The 27807-nt window shown below is 49.1% G+C and overlaps 2 protein-coding genes across 2 annotated transcripts; both read right to left on the bottom strand.

Annotated features, from left to right (window-relative positions):
- Nucleotides 1-4927: 4927 nt before the first annotated feature.
- Nucleotides 4928-21228, bottom strand: Pnldc1 (PARN like ribonuclease domain containing exonuclease 1). The gene is made up of 19 exons (XM_047558969.1): nucleotides 21153-21228; nucleotides 20718-20775; nucleotides 20362-20435; nucleotides 18701-18740; nucleotides 17935-18058; nucleotides 17606-17694; nucleotides 15683-15783; nucleotides 13873-13949; nucleotides 13607-13750; nucleotides 13046-13115; nucleotides 11831-11916; nucleotides 10410-10465; nucleotides 8993-9057; nucleotides 8542-8595; nucleotides 8352-8394; nucleotides 7014-7113; nucleotides 6585-6760; nucleotides 6366-6464; nucleotides 4928-5105 (listed from the first exon to the last, which is right to left on the bottom strand). The coding sequence occupies exons 1-19, from the start codon at nucleotides 21226-21228 to the stop codon at nucleotides 5042-5044; spliced, it is 1596 nt and encodes a 531-aa protein (XP_047414925.1). The 3' UTR covers nucleotides 4928-5041.
- Nucleotides 21229-22345: 1117 nt separating this feature from the next.
- Nucleotides 22346-27771, bottom strand: Mrpl18 (mitochondrial ribosomal protein L18). The gene is made up of 4 exons (XM_047558272.1): nucleotides 27597-27771; nucleotides 27130-27313; nucleotides 23313-23544; nucleotides 22346-22723 (listed from the first exon to the last, which is right to left on the bottom strand). Exons 1-4 carry the CDS (start codon nucleotides 27646-27648, stop codon nucleotides 22652-22654), a joined length of 540 nt encoding a protein of 179 aa, XP_047414228.1. The 5' UTR covers nucleotides 27649-27771; the 3' UTR covers nucleotides 22346-22651.
- Between the last annotated feature and the right edge of the window lie 36 nt (nucleotides 27772-27807).

The following is a 27807-nucleotide window of genomic DNA, read 5'->3' on the forward strand; positions in this document are numbered from 1 at the left end:
CCTAAGAGATAACATTTTAATGCATGTTATTAGTTTTTGGAAGCTAACTCCGCTCAGAATGCACGCACCCTGTTTGCCCACACAGGCGTGGTCATAAGGCAGAAGGGTCCTAGAGGTAGCACCAGTGACGGTCATTTATTAGGTGTTGCCCACCAAACACCACATCCCCTGGAGGCCAACGCACAACAGTCCAAGCTCTTAAGAGCGTCAAGATCCATGGGCTGGGACTGTGGCTCAGTGGCGGAGTGCTCACTTAGCACGCACGGGGCACTGGGTTAGATCCTCAGCACCGCGAACAAAAACTATAAAAGGTTTTTTAAAAGCTGAAATTCTTTATTAAAAAAAAATAAAAAGAGTGTCAAGATCCATAAAAATCATCACCCAAGTTCTTTGGCCATGAAAACAGACACGGAAGGACCCGCGTGGCCCTGCTCCCGCGGAGAAGAGAGCTGGGCTGGAAGCAGTTCTCTCCACCCCAGGAACCAGCCAGGGGGTGCTTGGCACCAGCTCAGCTTTCCAAACCGGGTGAGTCTCAAGATGACAAGGAGATGACAGCAGGGACATGAGACAACACACAACGATGGCAGAGAGGGACAGCGGCAGAGTGGACGGGTCTCAAGAAGATGCAGGGACGTGAGAGCCTGTCTTCCAGAACTGGGAGGAGGTGCCCAGGAAGCCCAGAGGACACGCCGCCAGGGGGCGCCGGTGCTGAGGTCCCAGAAAAGGGCAAGCCCCGTCCTTTATTTTTATTTATTTTAAAACTTTTACTTTTGAAGACCAGGCCTGGTGAAGTTGCCCAGGCTGGCCTCGCGCTTGCGCTCCGCCTGCCTCGGCCTCCTGAGCCACTGGATTACCAGCGTGCATCACCACGCCCAGCTCAGCCTTGGCCTTCAGATGTTTTGTCACTTGTCCTGTTTTTTTTAACCCATTTAAAATTACACCATGGTAATTTTGCTGTAATTGCAGCCCTGATATTTGAAAAAGAAAACAAACTATCAAGGACATCGGAATGGCCCTGACCCCTGCAGGCAGCGTGGGCAGGAGAGGCCCGCCCTGGCTGGGCAGCTCGGGCTCACAGGGCAGGCTGAGCCTGTGCCCCCTCCAAGGTCTTGGGAGGAGCGCGGGAACTATCAGCTGCAGCGATTGCTCAGCGACGCGGGAGCCAGACATGATCGCGGGCTAAGCTCATAAGCCAGACAGTGTCCTCCCGGCCCCTCGTCCTGGGCACCGCTCTGCGCCCGCGCTCCTCCTGCCAGGACCTGCCACCCTCCGTCACAGTGTGCACTCAGCTTTCCCCCAGGTGGAGGGCAGCAACCCTGCCACCAGTCTGCAGGGACGGGAGACGGTCTGCACCCCAAAGAGCTTACACTGCAAAGAAGACACATTAGGGATAAAAGCAGCTTTTAAATTAGAAGCAGCACTGCAAATACAGTACAAGGTCAGAGTAGCACCTCCACGAGGCCACAGGGACCTGGCGGGAGAGAAGGGGCCAGTCCCTGGCAGCCCCCCCTGTCACCCGGCAGCCACTGTGCGCATCCTGCACCATGTGAAGAGCCCAGCCACCAGCCTGCACAGGAACCACGGAGCTGGGCACGTAAGTGCTGCCACCCCCAGTCAGTCGCCCGGCAGCCTCCGACCAGGGCCACGGTGCTCATCTCCCCACACTCAAAGTCCTTCGTGCGAGTATCTTCGTTTAGTCTTCTAGAATTCTTGCTGCTGTCCCCATCCCAGCCTCCCCGGCCTCCAGCACCATGAGGAATACATGTCTGTTGCTTAAGCCACGCACCCAGTCCACGGCAGTTTTGTTACAGCAGCCCAAACTAAGACGGACTCGAAGGGCATAAAGAGAAAGGTTAGTTAATTTTAAGATGAAGACTGTTAATTCTAGTTTAAATTACCATGGTGTAGTTTTTAAATGGGTTAAAAAAACAGGACAAGTGACAAAACATCTGAAGGCCAAGGCTGAGCTGGGCGTGGTGATGCACGCTGGTAATCCCAGCGGCTCAGGAGGCTGAGGCAGGCGGAGTGCAAGCTCGAGGCCAGCCTGGGCAACTTCACGAGGCCTGGTCTTCAAAAGTAAAAGTTTTAAAATAAATAAAGGATGGGGCTTGCCCTTTTCTGGGACCTCATGCTAAAAGTTTAAACTACAAAGAATCAAGATTCTAAGCACAATGATGTGGAGTCATGTCACTTCTATAGCATCTGGACCAAGGGCCAGCAAGAACAGCCTGGGCTGGGGAGGTTTGGGGATGCCATTGTCCTTTCTCTGGCTGACAGAACTGGATTAGTCATGCAAAATGATGAGACTTGGTGCCATCTTTAAGGTTTACTCCCTGATGCTCTAGTTTGGATCTGAGATGTCCCCCAAAGACTTGGTGACCAGGGGGGCACTAGTGGGAGGCAGTGGAAATGTTAGGTGATGCAGCCTCATCAGAGATCCCTGGGACCCCACGAGCATTCCCTCACCAAGCTCTGCTACACTCTTCCACCATGATGTGCTACTTCAGCAAAAGCACCAGGTGAAACCTCTTCTCTTTATGACTTTATAGAATCTATTATAGTAGAAAACTAACAGATGAGCAGCACCAAAAAATTTAAAAACCACCCAACTGGTCACCATGATCAGCATGCCTGTAGTCCCAGCTATTTGGGAGACTATGGCAGGAGTATTGCAAGTTTGAGCCTGGGCAATTCAGTGAGACCCTATGTCAAAATAAAATCAAAAGGGTTGGGCTGGGGTTGGGGCTCAGTGGTAGAGCTCTTGCCTAGCACATGTGAGGCAAGGGTTTGATTCTCAGCACCATGTAAAAAAATAAAGATATTGTGTCCATCTACAACTAAAAGTATTTTTAAAAAATCAAAAGGGCTGGGGATGGAGCTCAGCAGTAGAGTGCTTGCCTAGTATGTGCAAGGCCCTGGGTTTAATTCTCAGTAGCACAAAACACACAAATACAAACACCACACAATGTGGCCCAGAAGTTCTAGCTACATCTAAGCTCTGGCCCCTTCCTGCTGACAGAGACTCCTGCCGGTTCCACAGGCTGGAGACCCAGCACTTATCCATGTAGGCCCAACCAGGGGACAAAAGAGTCACGCATCTCAGCAGGGGCAGGTGTGAGGTGCCCAGAGGCAGGATGGACCCTGACACCAGTCTAGCGTAGCTGAATGTCATAAATGAGACACCAGTTGATCTGAGACAAGGGAGTGGCCCAGGCAGATAGAAGAGGACAGACAGCAGGACCCCAGCCATGGCAGTTCAGGACTTGGGGACTTGGTGCAGAATCCACAGGCCTGTACAGGGGCAGGAGATGGTCATGTCTGCCTTCCACCCTGCCCATACCGGAGGGTCACGAGGAAAGGAGGAACGCACAGCAGGCTGTCACAGCCAAGGCACTGGCTGTCCTGGCCTCGTGAAGGGCGCAGACACAGCAGCAGCTGCTGGCAGCCTGGGTAGAGGGTCAGGGTGACGACCGCAGGAGCGGGGCAGTGAACTGGAGAGGGGCTGGGCCGTCGTCGGGCAAGGCGGCAGGGAGGGAACCCCTTCCGCTGGAGGGGGTTTGGTGTGTCCGTGGGACCTGCAGCCAGGAGAGATACCACGCTGGCACAGGACCATGGTGCCGAGTCCTCCAACGTGGAGGGCTAAAGGACCGAGGGCAGCAGAGTGACCCAGAGGCTCAGGGGAGTGTCAGCAGACAGACGCAAGGTGGCGGTGCGCTGGCATGGGCCCTGGAGCACCTACGGCCTCACAGGGGCCACTGGTGGGCAGGGGGAGAGTCACTCAAATGTGTGGCTCAAGGGGAAGAAGGGCCAGAGGCGGACAGAGCCGAGGAAGAGGGAAGAGGGAAGAGGGAAGGGGGTTGGTCTCGGGTCCGACTTTGGGTTTTAGGCACATGGTGGGAAAGGTGATGCCGAGACAGACATGAGGGGCTGGGTGGGATGGAGCAGAGAGCAGCGAGGGTGGTGGCAGCTCAGCCAGCTCCGCCCCGTGGGGCAGGAGGCGGCTCGGGTCACCAGCATCAAGGCAAACTTCACCTGCAAAACCCGCCACGCTGTCCTGGGCCCTCCCCACCCCTCCGGCCTTTCCTACAGGGAGCAGTGGGCATAAACACCAGGCCCTGTGGTCACTCAGGGCCACTGTGGATCGACTGCATCCTGCTGGCTATGCTGTGGACTGACCAAAATGTGCCAGGGCCCCAGAGGCCCCAGAGAAGGGGAGCTCTCCTCAGCTAAGCAAAGTCCATTCAATTGAAATGGTCCTCCCACTCGGACCCTGGGCTGAGGAGTGAATCTGCCCCTGTGGGCACAGCTGGGGTCATGTGATCACAAGCTGCCATGAAGTTGTGCCGCACCCCCCTCAGGACAGGGATGTGACTGCTAGAGAAGCCCAAGCTCTCCGTCCGCACTCACACTTCATTTTTTTCTAGAAAAACATCTTGACTTTAAGAAGGCTTTGCTGAATTGAAGTTCAGGGCTGAGAACCCCGCTCTGGGGAAGCGACTGGGTGGCCAGGGGCAGGGAGCACCAATCAGACGGACCTCCGAGGTGCGCTCCAGGGCTGGGGTAATTTTTTGTCTCTAAAATGAGTATCTTAATGGTTTAACATGTTGATCAAAAGTGTCACCAGCACACATGACAGTGGCCCTTCCAAGCTTCATTTTTTTTCCTGTGAACGAAGTTATTGCTCCAACAGCCTGTTGGCCATTCATTTTTCTCCCAGAAAAATTAGCCTCTGTTCCCTTGGTGTGCAGCTGTCGTCTGTTCTAGACAGTCCAGAGCACTGGTTTAGACCCGAGCAGCTGTGGCCTCGCCCAGTCTTTTCCAGAGAGGACAGCTTTGGCCACAAAGAAATCCTTGCATACGGCACTTTTATCATTGACAGTATTTACAGAATTTCACATTCAAAACATAAAATTTCTAGTAAGGACTATACAAATCCACCTGCAAAGAGAATATGACTTACACACGCACACGCACACACGCACACGCACACACACAGCCAAGAAGGCCTGGAGACAGGACACGGCTGGAGGCAGCTGGAGGCTCAGGATCTGGATCTCCCAAGGAGAAACGCCAGCAGAGCCCAGGTGGTGACCACTCCACAGACTCTGTAAGACAAGGGCGCAGGTCAGAGGCTGGGAAGGGACCGGTCTTCTGTGACTCAGGCAGGTCTGCTGGCAGCAGACAGGCCCAGCCTCCCCCTCCCGACTTTGCTAACCCACAAGTCCTTCCTGTCCTCCTGGTGCCAACACTGAGCTGCTGCCTCTCGGGGTCAATGGCTCTGGGATGCAAACAATTCACCTTCCCTACGATTCAGTCAGCGTTGGCAGGAGGACAAGGGCTGCTGAGGAGCTACCGTTTCCTTCCACAGTGCCGTCCGCTGCAGACCCAGCTCCTAACCAGCACGCCAGCATTCTCGAAAAACTTCAGTAACTGCGGAGTTGTGGCTCAGGGGTAGAGCACTTGCCTAGCCTGTGTGAGGCACTGGGTACCATCCTCAGCACCATATAAAAGTAAACTTGTGGAAAAAAATTATAACTTATTTAAAACACAAACAAAAACTTCAGTGACTTCAAGTCTGTCGTTCTAGTTACTCAGGCTCCAAAACCTGTGCACATAAGCCTTCTTGGTACTGCCACTGGCTCCCTCTCTCATGGTCCCCCCACTGCCACCAGGCTGGGCCATGCCACAGACACCCTGGCTTCCTGGTGCCCCTGCCCTCCGCCGCCTCTCCAGCCTACCTCAGCACAGAGGACCGCTGCATAGTGCCCTTCCTCTGCCCAAACCCCGAGTGAGCCCCAAGTTCTCCTGAGTGAAGCCCACAGCCCTGGACTACGCACCCCCAGCCCCTCCTTGCCTCATCCCTCCTGGTTTGCTAGGTCAGCTCACTGCGGTCTCACTGGCCCTTTGCCTGCCAGGAGCCTCCCCACTCAAGGGCTCTGCCTTGCGTTGTCCTGGGCACCCCCTGGCTCACCCCAACATCCCTGAGTCTTTAACAAGACCCAATCCTCTCTCACGTCCTTTGAACAGCACCCGCCAGGCCCGCCAACCCTGCCCTTCTCTATTTTTAATAAGACTTGTCAACGGATGCACGGCAAGGTCCCTGGTCATTGAACCCGCTGGCTACCGCCCGTCAGTGCCGAGCTCCACAAGAGCAGGACTTGTGTCTTATCCACCCGTGACTCCCTAGGACCCACAAGTGCCCGACGCACAGATGCTGCACGACCTATAGAACATACTGAGTGACCCTCAGCTCCCCGCACTCGTCAGCAACCCCCTAACGACACTCACGGCGAGGGAACCGGGCTCCAGTGAGAGCAAGTGGGGCCACGCACAGGCAGAGGAGCCGCGGCCAGCCTGCCACTTACTGTAAGGCGCAGTTGATGTTGGGGGAGTGTCTCCAGTACCGGTACAGGGAGACCTGCAGGGTCGGGTGGCACCTGTACTCCTTCAGGATACTGCGGGCACTGCCAAAAGAAGTTTGCGGAGGTCGGCCAAGCTACGTGGTCACAGCGACTGCTGCTTAGGCCTGAAGCAGGGAAGGCAGAAAGGGCGACAGGCGAGGAGGGCCGGGCCTGGGCACCTACTCCTTAAACTTATTGGTCAGGAGCAGGAACTGGCTTCGAGTGAGTCGCCTGACATCGAACTTGCAGAGATTCTGGAACTCGCGGTAGACTTGCTGCTCGCTGGCCCCAGGCCACCTCCTGACAGTGAGGATGAGGATGGGAGGCCGGATGCTGGGGTAGTCCGGGCCAGAAAAATTCTAAGAAACACAAGGAACAAAGGATTTTCCACATTTACCAGCACCTTATGCAATCAGAAAACATTTGAAGAGACTAGGAAAGACGGACTGGGAGAAGGGGAGGGATGGAGCGAGAACAGGTGGGTTTTGGCAGAAAAACACAAGAAACAAGCAGCTTCAGCATGTGAACACCCTTCCAGCACATCCCAGGGACAGCAGGCCACCTGCCTAGGAAGCCTGAGCGGGGGACAGGAGCAAAATGAAACCTACTCACGATTTTAGGGACCCCGGCTCGGATAAGATTGACTTGGTTCACGTAAGGAGCCAGCACATCCAGGTACTGAGGGAAGGAGGGTTCAGGCGTGGGGCCGCTGCTGCATGGACAGAGAACCCGGAGCACTCAGGTATGCATTTATTCACTGTCCCCAGCCACAGTCAAGGGCCTGGATAATTCTCCACCCCGAGTCTTGGGCCTGTGTCCGTGGGCTTCCCAACTGGCCAATTTGAAAGAGCCCTCTCCAGAAACAGCAGCTTCGGGAGGGTCACCCTCTGTTGGTGACAGTTTTATGAAGATCCCTCTGCTGACCAGCACCTGCCACAGGCCGAGTCAGCGAGAAGCCCATCTGAGGGGGCTCCACTTCATCATCCCTCAACGTGTCTCCACCCGACTCCAAATGGCCATCCCTTGCACTCTGCCATCAGCCCCACCCTGCCAGGGACCAGCCCTTGTGTGCAGGCCAGGGAGAGCACCGGCCGGGACCCAGGCAGGCCTGGACAGCCGGACTTCTCTAGGAGAAGGGCCTTCAGGCAAGGATGAGCAGTGCCCACCCTTCTACTGACGCTCCCTCTGCCCAGCACACACCATCCGCTGTGGGCACTTAGACGCTGCCAGACTCTAGGAAGGAGAAAGGTGGGCTGGGGGTGTCTGTCCCCCTGGAGGGGGAGGAGAGGGCCTTTCTGTTTATGATATTTAGAAAACATAAATGAGAAATGGTAGATTTCTCATTGAAGTTATAAAACTCCCATCAACATGACCTAGAATATTTGAATTTATCATATCCATTGCCAAAAAGGGACAAATATAGGTAGTTAACAGATCATAGATCAAAGCTGCATTGCTAGGTCAGCCCTGAGGAGCAGGCCAGCATCTCATTAGCTCCTTTGCTGGGCCTGCCAATTCCAGAGGCAAGGGTCCCCAGGGCTGTGGAAGGCACATGTAGTGTATACTTGGTGCCCCTGTGCCCAGTGCTGGAGGGATTAGGGACACTACAGTCCCAGGAAATGCATTCAAAATTCCAATTTGGAGTTTCATGGGTGTAACAGCAAACAACCAAGCTCAGAAGTACTGAGGCAGGCAATAGAACCCAAGTCAAACCCCTGGTCCCAGACACTGATTCTCCCACTTCCAAGAGGGGAGCAGGGCCGGCCCCACCCAGGCAGGAGGCCCGGGTGGCAGGAAAGGACTCCTGTGGAGGAAGGCTGCAGCGTTGGCTGCCACCCAGGCAGAGGCTAGATATTCACCCACCCAATGCTGCAACAGTCATTGTCTTTGGGGGACCTGGGAGGTCTTGGCTTCCCGACTGCTAACTAACTGGAGGAAAAGAACACTCACCTGTGCACCCTCCGAAGGAGCAGGTGAGCCACTTTCAGAAGAACTGGAAAAAAGAGCCAGCGACGTCACAGACCAAGATCTTATTGAAATATGCAAACTCACTTTATATGCAACCCAGAGTGATGTAAACGAGAACCTAGGGATGGCACCCCAAAAGCCCAGTCTCCTCTGGAAGGATGGCGACTCTTACCTGATCCACAAAGGAAGGCATCGTATGCTGCTTCATGGGGGCATTTGTTCTGGGCTGAAGCATTTTCCCATAATACAGAGAGACAGCAAATAGTCATTAGCAACGCACCCAGGAAAGAAGTTCCTTTATCCATCCCAGCTCATGTCCAAAGCGACCAGGGCTTGCTCAACCACCAGCTGTCATGGGTGCCCTTCTCCTGGCTCACATGCCAGCTTCCCTCTGGCCCTCCCATGGGGACAAAGCCAGGAACCCACACCAAGGTGGAAACAAGACAGGTCTCAGGCTTTGGACCTGTTCTGGAATCGCACATCCCGAGGGAAGGAGTAGGGCAGAAAGACGGAGGAGAAAACCCCAACTCCACAGCCTGCTGCCTGGGAGACCGAGGTCGAGGAAAAGCCTCGGCTCCGTCCACAGTGCTCCTGCACAGGGAGCTGGGGCTCGCGGAACATACCATATTTTTCACATTTGCTTGCGTGAACAATCACTGGTCCAGAATTCTTGGTGGGATTCAAGTTACTATTAGAGAATAAAAATAGGATAAAGAACAACTTGCTGAAAATTCCTTCCTGTTCCCCCAAGCCTCTTAAGTGAGAAATATATGTCCTCAACACGTTTTAAAAGGCACAGGTCTAGGCATAGACAGATAAGGTCTTGGTAACTAGGCAACAAGCCAGGTGACAGATCAGGGATGTGAGCGGCTCCAACTAGCTCATCCTGGGCATCCAGGAACTGCTAAGCCTGGGCCCAGTCACCAAGACACAGAGGCCATCTCTACCCTCTGGAGCTTGCCACCTGGTGGTCTGAATGACCAGCACAGAGGTGATCGTGTCTAGCCTGCGAAGGCGATGCCGAGGCCTGGGCGGTGCCTCTGGGACCCTTCGGGAAGGCAGTGGTGAAGGAGAGTCCCGAACCATAGGAACTGGCCTGGCTGAAGGAGCAGGCGGCAACAGGAGAGGGGAGGCCAAGCCAGGGGCCCAGCAGCAGGACACACTGTGCAGAGCATGACAGAGGCCCACACTGGAGGCCCAGCCAGGCTGGGGAGGAGCTCAATGGCATGTGGGGACTTCAGAAGTGCCATGAAAACAGCCCAGTGACTGAAAGATCACACAAGTGGCAGTGTGGGAAATGCAGTGGGACAGGCCACAGGCTGGGATACCACTGGGCAGCCCAGAGCGGGGCAAGGCGTCCACACGGCGCCAGACGGCACTGGACAGAGGGGAGGCGGAGGCCACTTAAAGGGACTCCCTGCACGAGAACAGCCACCACGTCTCTGGGTAACAGGTGTGCTGCAGGCGGGCCCCTCACCACCAACTTTCCTGCGGTGAAGAGGGAAGGACCCTCCGATTCCACCTGCCCACCTCACGAGTGTTCCACCATGGGCATGGCGGGCACCATGGGTTACATGGTAGCCAAACAAAAGGGATTGTGCCTGATTTTAAGTTTTAAACGTTGACACCAAGAGAAAGGAGAGGGGGAGGCTGAAGACCCGAGGGAAGGGACAGGTGGGCAGGAGGCTGCCAAGTGGAGGAGGCAGAGGGGAGGGGGGCCACCACGGGGAGGCAGCCCTGCTGCCTGGCACACACGGAAGGGCTCGTGTTTGCTGGTGGAGGAGGCGGCGAGAGAGGCAGCAAAACAAGCATTCCGAGGGCGGGCAGGGGCCAGGGCTGTCCTGCACCTGGCCTCTTCCTTGAAAATGGGGGCCAAATGCAGAAACAGGTGAGGGCGGCAGCAGGAGGAGCTGGAGGGGACACCAGTCCAAGCAGCGGTTCGTGGGTGGGAAGAGCACCAGCAGACCCCAGGGACCAGGAGCCGCCCAGCAGCTGCGGCCACAGACCCCTGCCCCAGAACCAGCCCCAGAGGCCCCTCACCTGCTCAGCACTTCATACACTTCCGAGAGATTGGAGACCCGCGGGAAATGCAGCTCCTGCAGTTACCGAGAACAAATCAGGGAGAGAAGACCCTGTGCTCCCGTCCATCTGCTCCAGGTCTCACCCAAGGGCCACCAAAGTGTCCTGCAGAAACCCACCCTAGGGCCTCCTGGTTCTCCTCCAGCGTCCTAACTGCCCTTGCTCCACGACTGCAAGGCCAGGGACCCAGGTCCTGGGGTCCCCAGAGGGCTCCCCACAGTGCAGGCTGCAAGCAGCTGCCCACTCCCACACCACCTCTCAGCAGATGTGCAGAAGGGGCTCTAGAAATACGGAACCCCAGGCACTGCACCGAGGCTGGGCACCTGTACAACACCAGGCATCCTGGGGGCCAGAGGGACGAGGGCAGTGCAGGCCGCCGAGACCTAGGAGTTCATGGAGCCGACGAAGTACAAACAAGAGCCTCTGTGGGCAAAGCGGTACCAAGGGACCACTCCTCTTTCTGTGGCTTTCTTGAATAGCCTTATCACTCTAAGGCTTTAATCCCCCACCCCTAGTAATATGAACCGAACCCACAGGTGCTCTACCGCCCACTTACATTCAGAGACCTGTTTTTTTTTGTTTTGAGATGGGGCCTTACCAAGTTGCTGAAGCTAGCCTTAAATTTGTGATCCTCCTGCCTCAGTCTCCTGAGTTGCGGGGATTATAGGTACATGCCACCACACCTGAGCCTTTTTGTTTTTGAGACAGGCTCTCACCTAGGTTGCCCAGATTGGCCTTGAACTTGCAATCCTCCTGCCTCAGCTTTGACCATGCCTGTAACCCTGAGGCCTTAAAACATAGACCTGGTTTCCCTTTCATAGTTCAATTTCTAAGGAGCATTTAGACCAGTTGGGTCCTCCCCTTCCACGTGTAAAGGAAGACCCAGACTACCAGCAATCAGCTGGAAGCTTTCAGAACACCCTGGCCTCTTCCAGACCACACACAAAGCCGATAGCAGGAATGGAGGCAGTTTGTAATTTACCTAGTGATTCTAATTCATTGCGCCCAGAGAAGCCAAGACCAAGAGCTCAGCAAAGATGGCTTCAAGAGTTTGAGAGGCGTCCCTACTACCCTGAGGCTCTTTATGTTGTCAATGTTTATGAAAAACATCAGGCTCTAAAAAAAAAAAAAATCATTCCATTGTCCACTCTAAAGCATCCCAATTATGTACAAATAAGTCAAAACCTGGGAGCTTGAATGGGGGAAGGAAATAAATGACAAACTAATATGATGACCAATAGGTGCCAAAATATGAAAGGAAACAAACCAATTTTGTAAGAAGAGTTCAAGGAAAACTAAAAAAAAAAAAAAAGCAGGAGAGAAAGTTAAGTGTTACTAGTGTACACAGAATTATCTTTTAACCCAGCGATTCCATTCATTACCTTCCAGATGTCCTTTGTCACGTTCTTGGTATCAATGAGAACTGGAAACAGGTCATGGATATTCTGCTTAAACTGATCATAGCTTTCTGAGGGGAAAGATCCAGGCAGTAAAAAGCGAGTGAGCTTGTTGGTAAAATGGGAAGGAACCACCTTCCAACCCAGCTTGCTGCCAACGCCGACTAGAAAGCAAATGCAACAGTAAGAACTGAAAACTTCCATCCCGACCATCAAGGACTGTGACCCTAAGTTGCCCTCACTGCATGCAGGTGTGAAGGCAAGAGGTTCCCCCACCAAACTCAAGACATCTTCTCTTGCTGACATCAGCTCATGCAGTTTGAGAAGCTACTCTATGGGATAAGAGGGAGAAATGGGTGTTTTGGAAAAAAAAAAAAAAATCATTTGTAAATGACTTCAGAGAAAATCCAAGAAAAATCAGCTAAAATTCATTTGAATGAGAAGTACACAGTACGGGGGAAGAACTATTAACTGGTGAATCCAAAGTGCTACCTGTATAGAGTTTAAAAGAGGTTTACTGCAAACCAACCAACCCACTACACACGCCTCCAGCAAAGAGCCCGGAAGGCCTCTTGCCGCCACCTCCATCCCCTGGTGCAGAGGCAGCTGTTCAGTCCTCTCTGGTCTTAGGCGCCTCAAGGCTCATCACTCCCTCCCACTGTGCACCACCCCTCAGGCACCGCCAGGAGGGCCTGTGGCAGTCAGGCGACTCTTCCTTTCCTGCAGGTCATTTTCTCCTCCAGTGAATACTGTTCTGCAGGTTGCTCAGGATTCTGTCCAGTACGCGCTGTTAATTTCACCCCAATCCTCCTCCAACTCTCTCAATATGCCCAGATCGACCATGGGAAGGCGATACAGCCATAAGACAGTATATCACATGACATTAATGTGGCACTGAATAGGTTTTTAATGACATAAAATAATGCTTCCAGTAAGAAAACATCCAAATATAAAACCAAATGCATATGATTAGGAGTGATTTCTGATTTTGCCAAATTTTAGACAATGGGTCTGAGCATCTTCAGGAATAGAGGAGGGATACCAATGCGAATTTAGGTTTTACTCCTGAAGTCTCTGGTCAGAGGGTGACGGACCTGAGGCCCAGACACTGCTCCCCTCTCCAGAACCCGCCAGCACTGGGGAGGTACAGGCCAGGTGGCAAACTGGGATACAGGAAGATGACGACAAGCTCGTCCCTACCTGGGAGGGGTCTGAAGAACTTCTCGTGGAGGTGCAACAGATCCATCATCATGTTATGGCCCACTAAGGGCTACTTGGAGTAGATCGACAGGCGAGAGAAATGAAATTTTAAGGATTATAAAGCAGGCACCATAGACTCAGACTCCTGCGGAGGGCACATCTTTGGAACCCACTGCCATTGTGGCCGCCCAATGTTTCGCTTTGTCCCACGTGAGGGAGTGGGGTGAGTGGGACTGCCTGGGGGGGGGGGGGGGGAGGGACGGCGGGACGTCAGCAGGTGCCCTACTGCGAAGCAGAGCGCCTTCCAGTGACTCTAGGTGACTACTCCTGGAATCCCCAGGTGACAGGAGGGGCAAAGGCAAAGAGGTTTCTTATGGGGAGCCCTCCCCACACTGACCCACCACGATTTAGTAAAAGCAAGGTTAGGTCAAGGAAGCCAGTTATCAATGAGAAGGACTCGTCTTAAGAAATTGGACTTTACTGTTGAAGAATCCTTCAATATCTAGGGCCCGAAATACAGAGGACTGTCAAAGTCCAAGAAAAGATATTTATTTCCCTTACCTTCTGGGCTTTCACCAGCATCTGGAAAAAGACAGAAAAACCCCTCGCAGAGAGGAGAATCTGCTCCTTCCAACAGCTGGCTCGATCACAAGAGGCGTGCTCCAGGTACCAGCGATGCTGCTGGCTCACCTTCTTCACCACCACCTGAGATGAAGAATATAGACAATAAATAAGAGCAGGGGAGAAGGTTTTCAGAGAGGGGGGATTTGGGGGATAAGAGAGGGCCGTGGAGTGCTAAGGACAGCCCACTTCTAGGGAGGACTCACCCCCTGATCTTTCAGCATCGTCCAGATGTTGGGGAGGGCCTGCCTCAGCACCAATTGGACCTCGAAGGCCTGGAACCCTGTGGGGCAAACACAAGGCACAAATGAGCAGCACAGGCCTTCCTTAAGAGCCCCGAGAAGGGAAGACTGAAGACTGGAGAAGTGGATCACAGCGAAAGGCAGCTCGAGGTGCTGAGCCTGCGGGGCACACGGCAGAGCACACAGGAGGACGGGGCGACATTCTAGGGCAGCATTTTCAAAGTTTTTGATCTGAGAGACAGTTTTAAGTTGGAGACACCAAAGTTTGTTTTTGTGGGATATAGTCATTAACTATTTTAGAAATTAAAACCCCCAAGTCAAAGAAAACACATGAAGTCTTCTTTTAAAGCAAACAAAAAACTCCATTATATACTAACAAAAATAAGATTTATAAAAAGAACTATTTTCCCCAAACATAAAATGTCATAAGAACAGTGACAGTATTTTTACATTTTTGTAAACTTTAATGTTGGGCTAGAATTGTATCTGCTTCTGCACTCATGGTATGTCACTAAAGCACGTGACAAAACCCCAGCCTCAGACACAGTGTAGTGTTACCAGCCTTGTCAAATGATTCTGGCATGTGGTTAGTTCTTAAAAGACTGGCTGTCACATAGAATCTGAAACCACCGTTAAAGGACTTTATAGCACTATTACTTTAAAATCTACAGGCCATGGTAGAGTGCTTGCCTCGCATGTACAAGGCCCTGGGTTCAATCCCCAGTACCACAATTTAAAAAAAAAATTTTTTTTTTAGTTAAAAAAATCTACTGGCCTATTTTGCACCTTGAATGCATTTTTTTGCCCATGATTTTGTAACATCATGAATTGGTTATTTGGCAAACACTAGTTTGCAGAGTCGTTCACATATTTCACTGATGATAACCACAAAAGATACTTGTATAACGGACCACTGTTCCTAACATTAAGGGTTTCAGTGTTGGAAAGTTGTCAAGCTAATGGTAGCAGATACAAGTTCAAACCTCGTTTATGCCTGAAAGTTTGAATTTCATAACTACCATTATTCCTGTATATTATTTTCCTTGAAGGGCAGGCTTACTTTCTCCATTTGAGAAAGTAAACACAAAGTTCCAAATCTAAATAACCAGTCAGTTCTTTCTAGAAAAAATGATATTCCATGGGATGCGGGGGCAAATCCAGCTCTCAACTCAAAACGGCTCAAACGCGATTCCTCGACCGTGCCACGATGTGCCATCACAGCAACGGCGTGCTTTCTTGCACTTATTCACACGTGACACTGAGAAGATGTGCCGTCGGACGCCGAGACTCGATGAGGAAATGATCTGAGGACCAAGTGGCTTAAGTCAAATCGGCTTTTTGCACGGATGGGAGTGGCAGCTAAAGCCACGGTGTGACCCTCCTGCCTTAATCTGTGCCAAGGTGTGGGCAGGAGTAACCTCCCTCCACTGTGGCACCAGGGCAAATGGCACAAAAATGCGAGTCGTAGCCGAGTGATGCTTTGTAAAACAGAGCACTCGGGGCAGGATTAAAAGGATAGCTCAGAAAAGGAACTCGACTTCCTCGGCCATGAAATTCAAAGTTGGTTAAAAAGCCTTTGACTTCTGAATTCAGGTTGGAAGCCTTATGTGACCCCAAGGACGAGGCATCTACCGAGCAAACACTGGCTTCAGCCTCAGTCGAGAGGCATTTGGGACCAGGATCTGTGGGAAAGAGAATGTGTCCCCCAGCTCCTGGCACATGACCATGACCTGTCCCCACACTCCCAGAACAGGAGGAACAGTCTCTTGCCTACCAGCAATACCAGGCAGAGTCATCCGGTCACCTTCCTCGGCCAGGTCTAGCCACCGCGTCACCTCATCAATCACCACCTTGATTTGGTCTTTATCCAGAGAGCTGGAAATGGGCACATGAAAATGCTGGAGAAAATCACGCCAGAATTATAAGACCACATTAACAAGAGGCTTCCAGAGCTCCTGGTTTAACATTGTGAGCTCATGAAGGAAACAGACCAGGCGGGTGCTGTGGCCGTGTAAACCCAGCGGCTCGGGAGGCTAAGGCAGGAGAATCACGAGTTCAAAGTCAGCCTCAGCAACTTAACAAGGCCCTAAGCAACCTAGGGAGACCCTGTTCCTAAATAAAATATAAAAAAGGGCTGGGGATGTGGCTCAGTGGTTAAGTGCCCCTGGGTTCAATCCCCAGTACCAAAAACAACAACGGGAAAAAGAAAAAAAAACAAACCAAAACAAGATCACTTTTCTTCATGGTTCTTGTGCAGAAGGCAGGCAAATCCCTGGCCTTCGCTCTTCACAGATTCCTCGAGTTCATTTAATCTCCATCTGCCATATGAGGCAAGGAAGTGGCTCGAGGCGGCACTAAGTACCACTGTTGGGACTGTCTTCTTTGTGTGGCTTCCAGAGGCAGAAACCGCCCCTGGGAGCATAAGGAAAAAGATGAGCACTTTGAGAAACCCTCTGCTCCCTGTTAGAAATATAAGGATGCAGTGTTTTTTTTGGGTTTTTTTTTTTTTTTTTTTTTTGGGTGCTGGGGATTGAACCCGGGGCCTTGAGGCCTTGTGCTTACAAGGCAAGCACTCTACCCACTGAGCTATCTCCCCAGCCCCACAGTGTTCTTTAGAAATGAGGAAAGCTCTTTCTCCAACATTTGAAAATAACAGATTAAAAAAAAAAAAAAAATCTTTCTTTTTTTGTCCCTTACAAAATCCTACATTTTTATATGAAAATCAGGAACAAGGATACAATAACAAAAACAAAAAAGCTCTCCAACGTTACGCAAGATCATTATCTAGACCATGTAATCATCACATTTCAGAGTTATAAGCTGTCTAGTTTACTGCCCTTCCTGCTAAAGGTTAAGAATCTAAAGCCCAAAGGGCTTAAATGACTTGTTCAACAACTGGTCGACAACACCGGCTGACAAGGACCTGGGATGCCAATTCCATCGCCACCCTAAGCCGCAGCCTTCGCTCTAGTCCTCCTGAACACAGTGCCGACGGTATAAGGCTGCAGAGTGTGGGACAGCATGGAGCCAAAGCAAAGAGGCAGCTATCCTGCCCTCGACGGGGCTGAGGAGTGGGAAAGCCAGACAAGTTGAGCACACAGCAGGTTCAGGCGTGCCAAGGGGGACACAGCCAGGCAGAGGCCCGAGTCCAGAGTCAGTGCTCTGCATGGCTGGCACAGTCAAGGCCACCTGCGAGTTAGCCTTGAAAAGCCCTCAGATCACACTGAACATCTTCAGCAAGTCCAGCAGAGCCGTTTCCCATCTCTGGCACTGGAAAGGAATTCTTGTTTGAGTTAGCAAATTAAGGGTCAGTTTCTGTTCCTCTTTTCATTTTTAAAAGCTAAAAATCAGGGGCTGGGTACGTGGCTCAGTGATACAGTGTTTGCCTAGCATGCATGAGGCCCTGGGTTTGATCCTCAGCACCACAAAACAAAAAAAAGCTAAAACTCATGCTTGAAGCAATGAGGGGTTCATATGGGAGCCGAAAGGGTGGAGAAGACGGGAGAGCCCTTCCTCACCTGGGGTGGAGGATCCCAGTATCATGGCCACGCTGTTTGGCCGAGCACAGGAGGCTGATGCCACTCCAGTTATATGTGGGTGGTACAAGGTCACCACACTCCTGGAACCAGCAGGGCCCCCCACAGGAAATAGCAACAAAGAAACCAAGGGGCACTTAAGAGAAACACACCCTACCTACCTGCGAACTCTCCAGTTCCCTGTCAGGATGTTGTGCTTAATTTTCTTCTCCTGTTCTTCATTCATATATGGGATTCCATTTTTAAGAAACTAAAAACAAAAACCAGAACAGAGAGACTGGAGAGGCATCCTCCAAGCTGCAGAGGAAGGGGAAGAAGAGGAAGAGGAGGGTATGACCACACCACCCAAAAGCACCCCATCTCATCTTGGAAGCTAAGCAGGACCAGGCCTACTTAGTACTTCATGGGAAAAAGGGGGAAAAGAAAGGGTCCTGTGGGCCAATTAGGCTGGACTTTCACACCTGCCCACTCCCCTCCTCCGATGCCATACCTTGTTATAGTTGAAGCCATACTGATTCAAAAACTGAACACTAGAAGCCTGGAAAGAGAATTCTGAATCCAAAATCCCAAATGTTGTAGGGAAGAGAAAGAAGTTATATGAATGGGCTACATACCTATAAAAACAAAAGAAAAAGCCAAAGTCATAAAATAAATAAATAAACAAACTACCGCCCTCCTCATTAAGCAGGCTTCAGAGAGGATTCCTTCAAACATTTGGGAAGTGCCGGGTATCTGCTGTGCTTCCGGGACTTTCCCTGGCACTGGGGGCCAAAGAACAGAGGCAGCGATGCTGCCCTCAGAAAATGGTCTGCCACAGCAACAGGACCTCCAAAGCATCAGGGCTGCTACTTAGAGGCAGCTCAGTCCCATGGCTGCCATGGCAGGGCTCTCCCTCAATGGGCATCCTTTGGCTGCTGGTGCCTGTGAGCTACCAGGCTGTTCAAACAGCACTCCATCATAACACACTGTGTTAACTGCCCTCAAGACGGTGCACAAGAGACCATGGAAACCAGGACAGGAGCACGTAAGGCACCGGCAGGGGTGGTGGGAAAGGCCTTACAGAAATGGTACCCTTCAAGAGAGCCTTGAAGGCAAGCTGGAATCTGCAGGACAGAGTCCGTGGAAGAGCCACAAGTTGGAGAGAACAGTGTGTCCAGGACAAAATGATTCAGACACCCAAGGCAGAATAAGAAAGGGGACAGTTGTAGAACACAGATGGGCAAAAGTCATGCTTAGCAAAAGCTCCTTATACGTACTTGTTGAACTCTCCTTCAACACTGGAGAACACGGACAACCCTAGAAGAATGATAGCAGAAGTAACGAATACTGAAAACAAGCTCTCCATGATTAACACAAAGTCAAGACATTTCCGACAGGGCTTTGCACCCACAGATACTGTGTGAGCTACAGGACCGAGTAAGATCCTTACAGAACTAGATAGAGTTGAAGCCAGGCACCTATAATCCCAGCAGCTAAGCATGCAGAGGCAGGAGGATCCCAAGTCCACAGCCAGCCTCAGCAACTTAGTGAGGCCCGGTCTTACATCTCACAGTAAAAAATAAAAAGGGCTGGGGAGGTAGCTCAGTGGTTAAGCGCCCTGGGTTCAAACCCTGGTACCCCCTACAAAGACAACTGTAGCCTGTTCAAGTATTAAAAAAAAAAAAAAAATCAGCATTTTCATAGTTTTAAAACTAACCAGAGGAAACACCAAAACCTATAGGTAAAAGTTTTGTAAGTTTAACTGCTTCTAAATGTCTGTTACCAAAAAAAAAAAAAAAAAAAAAATTCAGAATGGTGTGTGTGGAGGGTGGGGATAGACAACACAACCAAGAGCTGTTGCCCATACTTTTCAGAAATCACAGTTGAAAGAAACCTCAGAAGAAAAATGGCAAAGGTCAAGGGCAGAGAGGAAAACAGACCCAGCATCACTCATGGTAAAAGCTAGTCGACTCTGGCCCACAGTCTGCTTTTGTAAAAAATCTTTTTACAGGAATAGGGCCATGTTCCCTTGGATTGTACATTATCGGTGGCCAATTTCACATTACCAAGGCAAGCCGAGTAGCTGTAACAAATTGCACTGTCTGCAAGACCTAAAATATTTGGTATGGAGTCCTTTATAGAAAAGGCTGTCAACAGTTCTATTATAAAACGTAAACAGAACAATTATTTTTCCTTTACCAGGTGGACAAAAAGTTTCAGACAGATAATACCCGATAATACCCAGCAGTAGAGAAACACACTGTTGGTATAAACAACTGCAAACTTTGTGAGGGCTGGGGTGCAGCTCAGCAGCAGAGCCAAGCCTCTACTCGTCTACACCACTGTGCGGTGCATAAACTGCAAGTCAGCACTCAGTAGTCCAATGCATCCTCCAACTCTGCACCTACTCCGACTCTAACCACGGCTTGAAGGGTCTCAGAGGCATATACTCACAAAAGAACAGTATCCTGAATACCAAGGCAGTCAGTGCAAACTTGTTCAATTGTACACAAATGTAATTGAAGTATGCTTATTAGCAGACTAACAGATACCTTGATAGTTTGTACTATTATGTGCTGTTAAAAATGAATAGATCTGTATGTGCTGATATATAGATCTCCAAACCCCACAAAGTGAAAACAAAGTGCAAAACAAAATATTTGGAATACAATCATTTGTGTAACTTTTCTTAAAACACACAAAAAATATTTTTACTTGAAAGATGGAACAAGGGGACAGTAATTGTTACTTAACATTGGTTACATTTTCTGCTTATTCCAAAGTGTTAGATCCCAAAGGCATAATAAAGTCAAAAACAGAACCAAGAATACAAAAATGATAGCTGGTGTGTTGGGGAAAAAAGTCAAAGCCACTTTTACCAATGGGAAGCAAAGACCACATCTTCTTGACTGGTGACAAAGCTGAAGGTCAGACTCACCAATCTGACAGATGGTAAACTGCTGAACACTCTGCCGGGTCTTCAGGTACCACTCCGACGGCAAATCAAACAGACTGAAAAAACAGGCAACGAGATCCAGTCAAGCACTAGGTCTCCAGGGTGGGCTCACTCGGCCACTCTCGACCAGGGTCACATTTTTTCCTTGTTACAGCAACTAGGGAACACTACCAGCATTAGGGGACTAACACCAGGTCCCCCTCAGAGGGGAGCAGCCCACACAAATGACCAGCTCCTCCCCCGCAAGGTCAACAGGGCGCTGCTGAGAACCATGCTGGTCTGGCGCAGGGGCCACAGGCCAGCCAGCTCTCTGGGCTCCACGGCAGCTTTGGCTTTACCTGATCTGCTGGGGCCCGGACAGGCTCGATCGAAGGCCAGTGAACTCTATGTCCAGACCTGCGGAGGCAAGACGGAGGAGTCGCCAAGTGCAGGGCAGACGCCACGCCGCAGTGTGAGTGCCACAGGTGGCCTAAGCAGGTGCTCACCTTTGTGCTCAAGACGCCAGGTGGGGTCAAGGGGAAAAAGGAGGGAGCCACCCGGGCTGTACCTGGACCACAGGGAGTCTGGCCCGGACATCAGGACTCTCAGCAATTAGGTTGGCGCTGCTTATCGCTCCCCTGCCTGGGGGCCTCAGGAGTCCTCCAGTCCCCCCAGGGGTCCTATCTGAGCCCCTGCGGCCGGTAGGGCCACAACCCTATCCCACCTGCGCCACCCCGTCCTCAGATTGGCCCAAGGCACTCTGGTGACAGGGCCCGCGGTCCCCGATACCTTACCCACAAAGTCCGCACCCTGGACGAGCTCCTGCAGCAAGGGGAGGTTCTGCTCAAACTCCTCTGCGCCCAAGTCCATGACCGCTGGGCCGAGGGCGCCAGTGACGCCACGTGGTACCCACGCGCTTCCGCCGCGCGGGGCCTTAAAGGGCTCGCGCACGTGGAAACCCGCCCGCACCGCGTGGTTGTGCGGTTGCTGCAGTGCCTGCACCTGCCCACGGGCCTGGAGCCTAACTTGCTGCCAAGGTGAAGGTCGTTTGCAATCAAGAACTGCCTGTTAGGCTGACGGCGTCCTTGGTGCCCCCATATTGTCTGCACATACCTACTCCCTGCAGCCAGTCCCACCTCCGTGCCACTCATGGACGACCTGTTTTTGTTACTGTTGATTTCCACTCACTAGTACACAATCTTTCTTACCCGTTCTCCCTTTAATTCTAGATTTCTATGTGAACAGTATTCTAGAACAGTGGTCTTCAAAGTGAGGGGCTCCAATCTTTGAGGGAAGAAAAAAAATTAATTTACAAGTTTGGATGTCACCACAGGGTTATTTATTTATCTCAAGTCATTGGATGTTGAAAGCCTCAGAATCAACCATACTTTAACAATGTTGGTGCAAAGACTTCTCTTTCAAAAATAACACAATATTCAAATTGATAGTATTTCATTTTTAAATATACAATTGGTGCACACACCTAAAAATTTGGAAAATTATGCTTCCAAAGCCACCTTAATTGCTTAAGCAATTTTTTTTCCAAATAACTGCAAACAGTGAACACTTTCCTTTGAATTTATCAACTCCTTTAGAGAACTGCCATGACTTCCCCCTCCCCCAGCTCCAATGCGACTCAAGCTTCCTGTTAGGTTCACTTCAGAGTGATCTGAGTACACATGGCCCATCTTTTCCACTTTCATTTGCAGTTGCTCAGGCAATACTTAGCTCTCAAATTTGCCTCCCCAAACACTGGGAATCAGGAGCCCAAGGGAGTTTATTAGCATTTGCCCTCTTATCCTAAGATTCCAAGTTTAGAATGAGAGTGACATCTCCCACTTTAAAAAACAGCCCCACAACCTGAGCAGCAAACAACTCTCAGTAGATCCCTCACCATGAGCCACCGTGATAAGCACTTTACACAAACATCAGATGTTACCCTTAAAATAGTGAGCTCACAGGCAAGAAATTTCATATAACCAGAAAACAAGAGTTCATAAATGCCTTTATTTGGTAACTTACAAGCAACTTTTAATTTGCTCTTCAAAAGTTAATTGGTGTCTGCTTTGTACTTCTCTCAACTCCAAGAAGAGAGAGGAATTTAGCACTTGATTAAAACAACAAAACCACCATACACAAAGGGGAGGGGAATGACCTTAACTACAAATAATCTTCCACTGTTACATCATTGCTACAAAACTTCCAAGCTGGTTTTTCTTCCAAACGCCTTCTTTGATGGCTGTAGAGGCTGACAGTTTTAGATTTACATGTTCAAAATGTCTATGCTTCCATTTCACTCATAGATCCTGCGCGGCTCCTGCAGCACCACGCCACCTTCCGTCATGGCACTCTGCAGACGTTTGATCTGGTTTTGAAGAGCAGAAAAAAAAAAAAGAAATAAAACTCATAAGTAAGCTGAAAATAAACTTTACTTTCCAAGAGACAAAGACATAACAACTGATTTGCTCTTGCTAACCTCCCAGTCTGCACTGGTTGTTCAGAGAATGACCTTAATGATACAGGTTAAGAAAAAAAGGAACTGAGAGATGTCAGGGACCAGCAACATTTTGAAATACATGCACAAGATGTCAATATATAAACAGTGGTTGACATGAGGGGCTAGAGAATCAGTCACTTTGAGTTGGAAATCAACCAAACACTGACTCAGTTCATTTGTGTACCGAATGGGAATAATCAGTCCCTATCTCTAGAATGCTGAGGATTAAATAAGGTAATGTCAGAATATTCCCCCCAAGGTCCAACATGGAAAACACTTGGAAACTATTATTTTATAAGTATCTAACATCAAGAATCAATACAGTGCCTCCTATAATTTTTTTTCAGTGCTAGCAATCAAACTCAGGGCCTCACACACGCTAGGCAAGACCTCTACCTCTGAGCTGCACCCCAAGTGCTACAATACCTCTTAAGTAAGTACATAGAAACAAAAATACCGAGTCTGAGGCTGCCTCCCAAGGGGTTGGCTGGTAGACCATGAAGTTGATTCCTGCCTCCAAGCACCGCTCTGCCAGCACTCGGCCTATGCTCTCACAAGCCACCACGTTTCTGGTTCTGTAGAGATGCTTTTTAATAGCCCATTCTCGAGTGGATGCTGAAACCACCACCTTGCCATTTCGATGCTCGACAATCGCTTCTACATGATGCTGAGTCTTTATAACTCGCAGCCTAAATGCAATGAGAAGAGGATAAAAATCGTAACACTATCCATCCACCCCAAAGTTAAGTTCTTTCAGGTGAATGAATGCCTAAGTATCCCTTGAGAATTCACGTTTGGTTGATTTACTTCGACATATTTACCTGGCTTATTACTTGGGACACATGTTTTCCTTCTGCCTTTAGTGAGACTATTCTCAGTAATAATAAACCAAATATTTCCACTTAACCTCAAGTATCAAGGAAAAACTTGGTATTTCTGAAGACCTTAGTCTTATTATTACACATACACTTCAGAAAAGGACTTGAAATGGGTTGGGGTTGTGGCTCAATGGTAGAGCACTTGCCTAGCACGTGTGAGGCCCTGGGTTCAATCCTCAGCACCACATAAAAATAAATAAAATAAAGGTATCACTTCCATCTACAACTAAAAATATCTAAGAAAATTTAAAAAAGGACTTGAAGAGGTGCACCTGAGTTTCTGACCACATGCTGGATATAGATAGACTTACTCTGTGCTTTTATTTTCCAGCTAACATCAAAATAAACGTAAAACGGGGCCTTTGGAAAGGGACAAATGGGGGACAAAGCAATGAAAAAGAAAAAAAAAATTTCATTTATGTATTTTGGTACTGGGGATCAACGGGGAGCAGGGGCATTTACCACTGAACGATATCACCAATCCTTTTTATTTTAGAGATAAGGTCTCACTAAGTTGCTGAGGTTGGCATCAAACTTGCGATTCTCCTGAGTCACTGGAATTACAGGTGTTTGTATTACTGTGTCTGGCTGAAAAATATTTTAAACTCAAATTTTTTAAAGGCTAACTTCCATAATATGTAAAAAGCCTCCTATAATAAATAAGAGAATTACCAATAACTTCATAGGCAAAAGATCTGAAAAATGTTCAGAGACAGAAAATATTGACTTTTATATCCATGAAAATATGCCCAATCTCTGATAAAATATATGGACAAGACAATTCACTGCAACACTGTAATCATAAAAGATAATCATTAATAGGGAGCTAGTTAACTAAAACATGCTTGCAATGTTATTCTACAGTCACTAAAAAGAAGTAGTTTTTTATGATAACAATAGCTAACATTTACTGAGCACATACTGTGTTAGGTTTATCCTAATTGTTTATAGATACATCTCTTGTCTCAAAACAATCTCATCTTACTGCCATGTTTTTTAAGCTGCAGAAACTGACACAGAAAAGTAACCTGAGTAAGATTACACCTAGTAAGTATAGGAGTCAGGGTTTAAGTCTAGGGATCTGGCTCCAGAACTAATGCTCCTACAGGGAAAGATCTACAAGCTGTATTTTAAGTATATGCTTAGGGAGTGATGGGAAGGCTGGAGAAGAACATTCCAGAACAATGTTTATGATGTGACAAAACTTATAATGTTAAAAAAAAAAAGACATTTTTGCTTATATGCATATCTCTAGAAGGATACCTAAGAAAACTATTCCTTGTGGGGTTTTATAACATGGGGTTACAAATCTTTGGATTCAACCAACCACAGATGTAAACTATCTGGGGGGAAAACTTATATCTGTGTTGAACATATACAGACTTTTCTTTCTTGACACCATTTCCCAAACGACAGTATAATAAATATTTACATTGTATTAGGTATTATAAGCAATCTAGAAATGGTTTTAAGTAACAGAACAATTTGTGTAGATTACTTATAAATACTATGCTATTTGATGTAAGAAATTTATTTAATCCAATCTCCTGTGCATACCAAGAGATGGCTGTATTACACTTTTTTTTGGTACTGGGGAATAAACTCAGGGCTTTGTGTATATACAAACTCTAACACTGATTCATACCCCCAGCTCTGTATTTTTAAAATTAAGCTCAAAGAAGAAAACACTCAAATTGGAATCCTCACTAGGATCCCTAATGCAAAAGAGAAAAGGCACTAGATTTGGAAATGTGGGTTCTCTCAGGTTTGCTGGTGGTGCTAAAAAAAAAAAAAAAAAAAAAAAAAAAAAATCATACTTCATAGGAAGTTGCACAGGCCAGTTTCCAGATCCTTGTTTTCAACTATGTGCTTAATGAAAGATCCATCTCTAAGATCATTTCCTAGTATAATACTTCAAAATTCTGTAATGATAGTATGGTAAATAAGGCAGACCTGGTGAGTGGGGGTGAATAAGTCTACTTTAAATGATTCAAATATTAAGTGAAAGAAATGTCAGAAGTTTCAAAAGATTTTTACATTTAAGATCCCAATTATTTCAAAAGTGAACTGCCTACTCCTTTTGATTCCTCTTTGTATCTTTTAAGCAAAAATGTATCACAGCAACTGTAGCATCTTTCTTATTCTGCTTTCCATCATGAAACTGAAGACTTCACTGACAAGGATGATAGCTACTTTATCACTGTGCTTCCTACATTTAGCACACTGCTGAGCAACAGAGGACCATATGCATTACATAGTTATGATTACTAACTTGCCCTTATAACTGTTTGTAGTCCTTTAAAAATATTCTACTCCAGGGGTCTAGAGATGTAGCTCAGTGGTGAAGCACTTGCCTGATGTGTGAGGCTCTGAGTTCAAAACCCAGCATAATACACACACACACAAAGAAAAATTCTACTTTAACTAATCTTCATAAAGAAAACAAATACCTATATGCTGCAGCACAGTGGTAATAATTTAGTGTCCTTCTTCTGAAGTCATATAAAACACGTCTGAATCCTGACTCTGGCCCTCACTAATCATCTCTCCCTCAACTGCCCTGTTCCTGTAAAATGGAGAAAATTATCATACCTGCTTCATGATGTAGTTTTAAGAATTAAGTGAGACAATACATTTAAAGCAGGCGGTACAGTTCCTGGCAAACAGTTTTCAATAACCCATAAGGCGGGATGTAGTTCATCTGTAGAGCACTTGCCTATCATGTACAAGACCCTAGGTTTGATCCCTCACCACTGCAAATATTAAAACCACCATCTTCATCAAAGCATTTGATGTCTACAATAATCAACTCTTACATGGTCTTCCTCCTTCTACTCCCACCCCTTAAAAATTTATTTTCCCTAAAGCAGCTAGAATGATTTTTATTCTTCTTTTGCAGGACTTCCCACTTGCTAGGCAAGCAAGCCACCCCAGGCCTTAGAATGATCTTTTAAAAACCAAATCATTCAGGCTCAAATTTTAAATCCTTGCATAGTTTCCAATCTCGACTGCTTACCTTAATTTGCAAAACTAATGACTCACCTCCTCCTACCTGCTTCTCCATTTTCACCTTCACCCCTTTGCCCAACTTCAGGTACACAGCTATCATTTTCTCAGACACAGCAAATTCATTCCACCCTGCTTCCTCTGCTAGAATGCTCTCTTGCTTCTTCCTACTTTCAGATCTCAGTGTTTTAATCGTCATCTCCTCAGAGATCTTAGTAAGCACCTAGTACCCTAGTTCACCGTCCCAACCCTTCCGCTTGCCCCGCCTCTACCCACGTGTGAAATTCTTAGGGGGAGTCCGGGCACGTCCCGCACCGTCTTGCGTGGTGAAAACAAGCTGTAAGGCGCTGCACACTACTCCGTTGGTCAGTCGCAGGCAGACTTGGTTACCTGTGCCAGAACTCACGCGAGGGCCACACTGTCCCCCAACCCCGCTCTTTCCTGGCTACAGCCAAGAGCTCCAGATTCCGGGGGTTCCTGTTGGTGAACTCCGGCGCGACGGCTTCATTTCCCAGGGGCTCCACTTGAGGCTCCACCGCCGGCGTGGCACTGGAGAGGGCTGCAAACCCGCACTCTAGGAAACGGAGACCACACACGGATCCTAAGCTCGACCCACAGGGACAGCGCGGGGACAGGCTCTAACCACCCCATCCACTCCCCGGTCCTCGGGTCCTGGAAGGAGTGCACCGGGAGTGGTCATCACAGACCCCCGGTCCTTAACCACCTACTGCTGCATCCCGGGGCGGCCGGCGCGTCTGCTTTTCGATGGGATGCGTCGAACCTAAAAGGGGACTTGCAGATTCACATCTGCTGGGTCGGCCTGGGAACGGGCTGGGAAGCGGGGCGAGATTAATTACCCGGATTCCTGAGAACCAACATCGACTTCCAGAGCCGCGGCCAAAGCGCCATCGCTGAGGAGATCGCAGGCAAATCCCTGCCTCCTAATCCTCACGACGGTATCAGTGGCTAACCCGCCATATTAACTCAGGGAAAAGTCGTACCACGCAGGTCCTGGAAGCCTCTACTGTCTCGACCCGGAACTAACAAGGCCCCTGCCGCTCAGTTACC

This window comes from Sciurus carolinensis, chromosome 7 (assembly GCF_902686445.1).
Source record: "Sciurus carolinensis chromosome 7, mSciCar1.2, whole genome shotgun sequence".
Lineage (NCBI taxonomy): Eukaryota > Metazoa > Chordata > Mammalia > Rodentia > Sciuridae > Sciurus > Sciurus carolinensis.